Source organism: Platichthys flesus, chromosome 14 (genome assembly GCF_949316205.1).
Source record: "Platichthys flesus chromosome 14, fPlaFle2.1, whole genome shotgun sequence".
Classification (NCBI taxonomy): Eukaryota; Metazoa; Chordata; class Actinopteri; order Pleuronectiformes; family Pleuronectidae; genus Platichthys; species Platichthys flesus.
Window position 1 is genome coordinate 9,935,031 of NC_084958.1, and position 7,770 is coordinate 9,942,800.

The window sequence follows — 7,770 nt, forward strand, 5'->3', positions numbered from 1 at the left end:
ACTTGGAATGTTAGGACTATCATTACAAGTATGTAAATGCTAAACAGGATGAATACAGATATGATATGTCAAACTCAAACTTTCTCCTCAGGGAATTTCAAAATGTTGTATTTATAATATAATCCAAAACACTGGCTAACACGCCATTAAACAGCCATTTTACATTGAGTCTCCGTTTAACAGAGATGTGATAACAGCTTTTTACACTTACTGCTATATGTTTTTGATTTGGAGAATAATGCATTCATGTCAATGGAGAAACATTAGGTGCCCAGTGGGATGCTGTGAGGGATATCAGTAATAACAGAGTGTTTGGTGAGTATGAGATCACAATAGCAGCTTTCTCTACCATCAATTCACTTTTGCTCCATTTATCGACTAAGCAACAACATAAAATAAAAGATAATTTCCCCAAATTCCCCCACTACATATATTTCATGTAACAAGCAACAATGTAGCATTGGTTATGAAAATCAAGAGTCACCACAGAGACTCAGGGGATCAGATCATAATGGGAGCAAAGCCTCTTTCTAAGGGTTTTAGGATAAACAGCCTGAGGACGGAACTGGGACAGAACTGAAGCCTGTGATGTACCTGGTAACTAACAGCGATGCCACACACAAACACACACATACAAACACACACACACACACACACGCACACACACACACACACACACACACACATACACACACAAACAAGAGGAAACCCTAAAACTTTTCAGACACACACAAATATGTTACATTTCCTTGTATGTGAATCTGCTGTCTCATTTTATTACAGCTGCATTCACTGTTGCAGAACATTTCTCAAACCAGACGGACCATCATCATTTTTCACTCGTGTAAAACGATGAAATGGTATTTTCTTTCCCCCATTGTCACTGTTGGCAGCCACCCTACGGCACAACTATGGTGATGTGGGCTAATTCAGAGCGATTAACCTCAGATAATATTAGCTAATCCTCTCTCAAATGGTCTCAAGCCGTCAGCGCCCTGCAGTAGGTCAGGGGCTTTGCTCGCCGTCAGAGAGCACCAGACTCAGCCCTTTGACTTACAAATGCCCACGCTGAATCCCACACATTGGGCAAAAAAGATGAACGTGGGCAAAATGTTGAAAATAAAAAGGAACGACAACAACACAGCATTAAGTGAAATTAGTTATAAATAATTCCTCAGTTAAATTTAGATTTTAGTTGGATTTGTGCCAAGAGTAAAAGTGAAAAACAGTTAATGGTTAAATTGTAGGAAAGGAGGAAGGGACAAACGAGAAGTGAACAAGGACCTTTACCACAGATAAAGAGAGAGGCATCTCGATCTACCTTGTTTAAAGAGAGTTGTTGTAAATTTAAAATCCATCCTGTAAATGGATCACAGTGTCAGTAAAGTGCAGACGCCTCGTGACTGGATATAAATAGAACAGGCTTCATCTTTACCAGGTCAGGAGAGTCAGGGGAAAACGGAGAAATCACACATCACTCTATGAGTTTCACTTTTACGCTCCACTGGATCCCTGCTGAGCACTGCGACTGGCATCAAGGGCCCATCACAAATGAATGCATTCATTCAAGAAAAAGTATGGGAGGCACCAGATTTTTTTTTAAACTCATAAAAATATGCGATTAAAGATATTTAGAAATCGAACAGAGGTGCAGGCATACGTACAAACATAAGAGCAGCAGGTGTTCTTCTACGTCCCTGCTGTGATTTAGACGTATGATCTTTTCTGATTTTAGATGTTTGGTCTTTGAGCTGCCTGCTCCTTCAACCTTGGGAGGATTATGCTGGCCTGAGGAGGGAGTAAAGGTTAAGATGAACAGAGCATATCCTATTTTCCACATGGCCCACTACATGGTCTTTACGTGGTCTGACTATATCCTCTTATGGTCCCCCTTAAAGCTTTCCACAAAAAGAGGCAGTAGATGGAACATATTCACAGCAGAGCAGTGGGCCACGATGACAAATCACTAGTGCAGAGAGTAAAAGGCTTTCAGAATCTGAACAACTGAAATGTGTCTGAAGGTCTGTGGTCTTTCTCAATCATAATGGTGTCATGTCAAATGAGGTAAACAAGCGAATGAATCGACCATACACATTAACACAACCACAAGTAAAAGGTTGGATGCAAGCAGCGAGAGGACTCTAAAAGTAACACTTTACTTTACCAGGGTTTCTGCAGATTTCAGTACGTTACATTTAGGATTTTTTAAGAACTTTTTTAGGCCCTAATCAATCAAATTAAATATGATGGAATATGAGAGTCATAGAAATTCTCACATTTCCCAATAACTGAAGATAGCGTAAACCAGCCAGGTGGAGAATTACCCTGGAAACGCCACATTATCTTTAAAAGACAAGAGGAATCCATAGTCTGTCCCACAGCCGAGCTGTGGGCAGTCGTCAATTCCACATTGGTCACAGACATTTTGCTTCAAAAAACAAATTTTAAAGGACAACGGGTCAATGAAGACCTGCCTAAAAGTATATGATATTTAAACACTTTTCCAGACATTTTAAGACCCTTTGATTGGCCGATACCAGGTGTGTAGTTGCTTGGTAGATGAAAAGGTGTCTTGTTGTGACTGCTTCTCATAAAGAGGACTTGCTCCTCATAAAACACGAGAATGAAGCAGACCAGGTGCTGAGGTGAAACCAGAGGAGTGTGAGCGGAGATAATGGCTTCAAAGTCCTTGTGGGTCAAAAAGGTCAGGGACCGACTGTTTTACATGGTCTGAGGTGAAAATGCCATGGACCCTGCTGTGAAGAGAGGAAACGAACTCCAAACAGAGCTGGAGCATGACGACTCAAATGTGTAGCGAGTGTTTGCAAGGAAATAACCCCGCTGCTAAATCTGTCTCCAGCATCTAAGATTCAGTAACAAGTGCTAGCAAGCAGATATTTATCTGCAATGTTTAAGTCAGAATCCAGTTTGATTTGTCTTTTGTCAAACTGTCTTAAATAAAAAAGACATATCTGCCAGCATACAGCGCATTTACCAGCATAGAGCAAAGCAATACAAGAGTCAGGCTAGTGATGTCAGTTTGAGCTCAGCGCAGGATGGACCATTAACACTGGCAGCTTGTGCCCCCTAGGGGACTGTTTATTTTGCACTACACTCATAATCCCATCAAAACTCACTCACATTATCTGTGGCCTCCAGGAATCCAGATCCTGATGTAAGGATAATGGATGGATGATAAATGCCAGAAATGCCCCGAAACTGTGCTGGTCATTACTCTATATTTTAAATACATCTTTTATGGCTCTTTAAAGCACTTTATGACTCTTGTATGTGAAAACAGCAATAACAATACACTTTATTTACTTCTATTTTATTAATGATTGTGTCTTAATGTTATGACATCTGCATTAACAGTCCTGATTGTTTTAAAATATTTTATTCACCAATGTTTGGGCGTTTTTAACTACAATAATAAGCAGAACTTCAGGTTTGTAAAAATGTTATTATATACAGCCTGATATCAAAATATATGTGAGAAGCTGTTAGAACAGATCAAAGGCTCAGTTGTCCCAATTGTCACTGGCTTTTTAAATGAATCTATGTGATTTCGTTATTGTATTTATTTGTATTGTATTTATTGATTGTCTGTGTTGTCATCCACTGGTTGCTGTTACTAATGAACTGCTCCTCTGCCACATGGAATACATTTTTAACTTTTATCCTGACTAGAGTAAACACTGTACGTGTTACTTACATGTAGCCCCACAGTAAAGCATAATATCGATCATTAAAAAAATTATACATTATCAAGTAATTATATGTCTGCCATTAGTTACCATGATGAACCTGCTCAGAAATAGTTCAAGAATGACAGTAGCCACACACAGTATAGCTGTATAACAACTTTATTTCTTGAGAACTGAGAACAATGTTCTTTACTGTAACTTGTATATTACAATGAGCAATAAATATAGTATACAATTTCCTGTTATATCTTCTGTTGGTCTTGTTAATGTCTATTAAGTCAGAAAAAGTAATGGCACAGTAGAAATATGAATTAAACAAATCCCCCAAATATCCAATAACTTATACCGAACAATCATGTAAAAAATAAATTTGATACAGAAAAGTTGGATGGGAGAGGAATGTGTACATATGACATACAAATATAACACTAGCCCTGAAACAAACAGTTTTCTCGGAACAAAGAAACAGTACAAAGTCGAAATTGGACAGAAGGCTCAGACGTCCAGTATGCAGGATCTAGGGGGATCTCTTAGGAGACATATGGCGTCTGTCATGTAGCACCACCATGGTACGACAGGACAGAGGACCTCTTGTATTAATATGTCACCTGAAGGCCACCGTAGATTTTTAAACACAGTATGATAGGCTGACAAAGGGAGGGGGAAATTAGAGATCGGGTTTCAATGTGCAACTTAACCTTTAAACGCCACTGAATCCAACTCAACCTTCAGGTAGGTGTCATGTGTTAGTATCCGTACTGTTGTCTCGTTTACCAATTTCTCAGTGCACAACTCTGCAACAGTGTGTTTGTGTCCCCCCCCAATGTACCTAATTTCTTCACTGACTGGTATCAGGGGCAGCCTCAGGCTCAGGGCTGAGGTCAGGATCCACAACACAGCAAGAGTTTTGATCAAAACCAATGAGGCCATGATGACATTCTTCCTCCGAACTAGACGTCTGGTTTGTTTCCGGGCTTTCCGAGGAAACCTGTCTGCCCCGTTGCTCCTCCATCCTCAGCCTCATGCGGCTGATCTTCTTCTGCAGCTGCAGTTTGCTGGTGAAGAAGATTTCACGCCAGCCCTCCTCGACAGCCAGAGACTCCACGTCAACTGGAACCGTGTTGCAGCGCCGGCGCACCGCCTGCTCCCAAAACTCCTCTGACCCACATAGCTGGTGAGCACAATAAGAACAAGAACAAAAGACATGATCTTGATGCAATAAGTAATACACACTTCTTTAGATAAAATACTTATTATGTATTTACAGGAAACAGAGATAAAATAATAAATGTGCAGGAATGAAACCTCAAATAATAGACTTTCTAATCTCAGGACACAATTTACTTCTACTAGCATTTGTTTTGTGTCTCAATAAACTCACCTTCTTGAACCTATGTGAAGTTCGTGCAAGCTGACCCACATCCTCTAGTTCAAGATAATTTATTATCTGCAGAAGCAAGGAGTCGGGCAGCTTGTCCAGATAATCAAAATGGCCTTGGCACAAAGCCTTGGCGTACTGAAGGATTGGACGACCGAAAACCAAACTGACCTCACCTGGGAAGAAACCCGTTATTTCAGCTGTCATTCTTACACAAGGATTTGATCTGTTCGGACATAAATAAAACACAAGGCTAGAAATATAATCGGAATATAGACCACTATAAACCTCTGAATAATAAAAAGCATTGATTTCTGTACATTTCTATTGCAAACAGAACTTGCTAAAATGATTTAGAATATCCATGTTATAGGAAAAGCTAATAACATTTACCAGTCTGTTCATTATTAATCTACAGCCATGGACAGATGCAGGGCTATAGGTGAAAACACAACTCCGACTGTTCCCTGAGGTCCTTACTCTGCAGCCAGGTGTTGTCCAGGAACTGCTGGTGAGATTCCCTCAGTTCCCCAGGCTTGGCGTACCTGTCCACAGCTCGCAGGGATATCGTCCACCATCTCCATTTCACCTGGAAATGACAAGTCTACGTTTATAGTCAGAAATAATTGAACAAGCTATGGAAAACCAACAACAGCTGTCAGGCGTGTTGGTTTATCCTAAATAAGAGATGAGCCGGACTGGTCCAATTTAAGTATTTATTGAGATGCAATGAAAGTTGAACAACATAGCTATGGACAATTATCACAGCCTAGGCTAAATCAGTTAGCAATAGGTAGTTAATAATGGCCCAAAAGGGGTTTGATATAATTATAACAGTAGATTTAATATGATTGGTTATGAATGATTGAAGCAAATCAATTTGGGTCTCCCTTATTGGTCTACAGCTGTAGTCCCCTGCCTCTTGTCAAGGAATCCAGGAAGTGACAAGAAGCCGCTCTCCGTGACCCTACTACTACTCTGATAGTTGCTAAGCAAAATGTTCTCTTCATGAAAGGCCTTGACACAGCTGATGCCATGTGGGCCATTGGAGAAAGGAATATGATGTTCCTGCTATATTCAAACAATGTCCTGTTGATGTAAACATTAGGATCCTCAAAACCAAAACAACTAAACAAAACAATGTCAACAAAGTCACTCTGTCCGACCTCCAGAACTTATCAGACAGCTGCATGAAATATATGTGATGTGAATGAATCTAAGGGAATAATGGTTTAATACCAAAAGTTAGAATTCAGAACATGAATTATAAATCATTTGTATAAAGGCCTTATATCTGGCCCAACCTACTCAAGGCCCCCCCTCCTGCCTTTATTGCAAATAGTACAGTCAGACCCACACAACAGCTAAAATATTGAATTCCTAACACAGCCCAACAGTGTTGTGAAAATTAATCCACACGAAAGACCAGTTGGCAAACTCAATGGGATTAGTTATCATTGAAGGAGGTTGTCCTTATTGTAATGACGGGAAAAGCGTATTCACATTGGTAACAGTTAACAGGGATCAAACTCTTTTTGGGAAATCATGTGCCAGGACATTTTGCATCATGTCAACATATTGCCCGGAAGATACCCAAAGTAGCTGGACCCACAACAGTTTGTGGGTCTGGGTGTGGGGGTGTACTTGTACTTCTTCCTTACGACGACCATTTCGAGTTTTCTTTCAACGCGAGGACGTTTTGGCCAGTCCTCACTTTGTCCTAGGTTTAGGCTAGTTATTCAATTGTGATGGTTACGATTTGGACAAGAGGCCAGTCCAGTATAATATATAACTAATTAGTCCTAAAGGTTAGGGATGAGATTTTGGTTTGACTGTCCACAATGAATGAGAGTCAGTGCACAGTGACCTAAAATGAATAGGTGTGTGTGTGGGTGTGTGTTTGTGTGTGTGATGTTTGGTGTTAGGTGTGTGTGTGTGTGTGTGTGTGTGTGTACAGCTTCTATCCTCAACCATAAAGTCAAGCTAACGTTAACCCTGCTATGATCGTAGCAAGTCGAGCTAACGTCAGGTGAGTTATAGTGTAAACGTCATCCAGTGGCGCCACGTCCGCTGCACCAAATATAATAAATCACGTGCTTCCCTCCATCAGTACTCACATCGGACTTGTTCACAGTGAGATAGTAGAAGTTCTTGTTGGGAGCAGGTCCTCGGCCACAGATTTCCAGCAGAGGATCCGTGAGAAGGGACGCCATGTTGAAGTCCGGCCGTTGTCATGGCAACACGGCGTCCTCAGCCAAGAAGTCGGAAGGAAAGTTGGCCTCTTCTTTATCAGGTCAAATTTAAATCACACAAATAAAAAACACAACTGAGAAACTTTTGAATTAATGTCCATGTTATCGTTAAATAACTTCTATATATAAATTGAAGATAAGGGAATACATTTGTTTATTAACTACACTATAAACGTAATGCAGAGGATTACAGTGCTTTTTCAAAATTTGATAAGGATTAGTTTGATTTATTGCTCAGTTTCTGGCATATTGTTAAACTTGATATTCTTAACTCTACCTTCTTTAATAGAAATTGCATTAAGAAGATATGGATACTAACAGCCATATTAAGGTAACTTTCATTGAAAAAAAAAAAAAATAAATAACGTTCATATAGGGAATCGATCAGTTTTTTTATCATTCTGGTTGATTAAGAAAGTCACTTTAATAACAA

The 7,770-nt window shown here is 39.9% G+C and overlaps 1 protein-coding gene across 1 annotated transcript; it reads right to left on the bottom strand.

Annotated features, from left to right (window-relative positions):
- Positions 1-3,850: 3,850 nt before the first annotated feature.
- On the bottom strand, positions 3,851-7,453 carry fbxo36b (F-box protein 36b). Its single transcript, XM_062404820.1, has 4 exons — positions 7,203-7,453; positions 5,566-5,674; positions 5,089-5,261; positions 3,851-4,878 (listed from the first exon to the last, which is right to left on the bottom strand). Exons 1-4 carry the CDS (start codon positions 7,296-7,298, stop codon positions 4,546-4,548), a joined length of 711 nt encoding a protein of 236 aa, XP_062260804.1. The 5' UTR covers positions 7,299-7,453; the 3' UTR covers positions 3,851-4,545.
- Between the last annotated feature and the right edge of the window lie 317 nt (positions 7,454-7,770).

What these genes read in the sequence shown, in the direction of transcription:
- fbxo36b (XM_062404820.1), bottom strand. Translation starts at nt 7,298, where the DNA reads ATGGCGTCCCTTCTCACGGATCCTCTGCTGGAAATCTGTGGCCGAGGA. An exon ending in TCACTGTGAACAAGTCCGAT is followed by an intron (nt 5,675 to 7,202) that starts GTGAGTACTGAT and finishes TGTCATTTCCAG; the next exon opens with GTGAAATGGAGATGGTGGAC. An exon ending in CTTCACATAGGTTCAAGAAG is followed by an intron (nt 4,879 to 5,088) that starts GTGAGTTTATTG and finishes TGTGCTCACCAG; the next exon opens with CTATGTGGGTCAGAGGAGTT.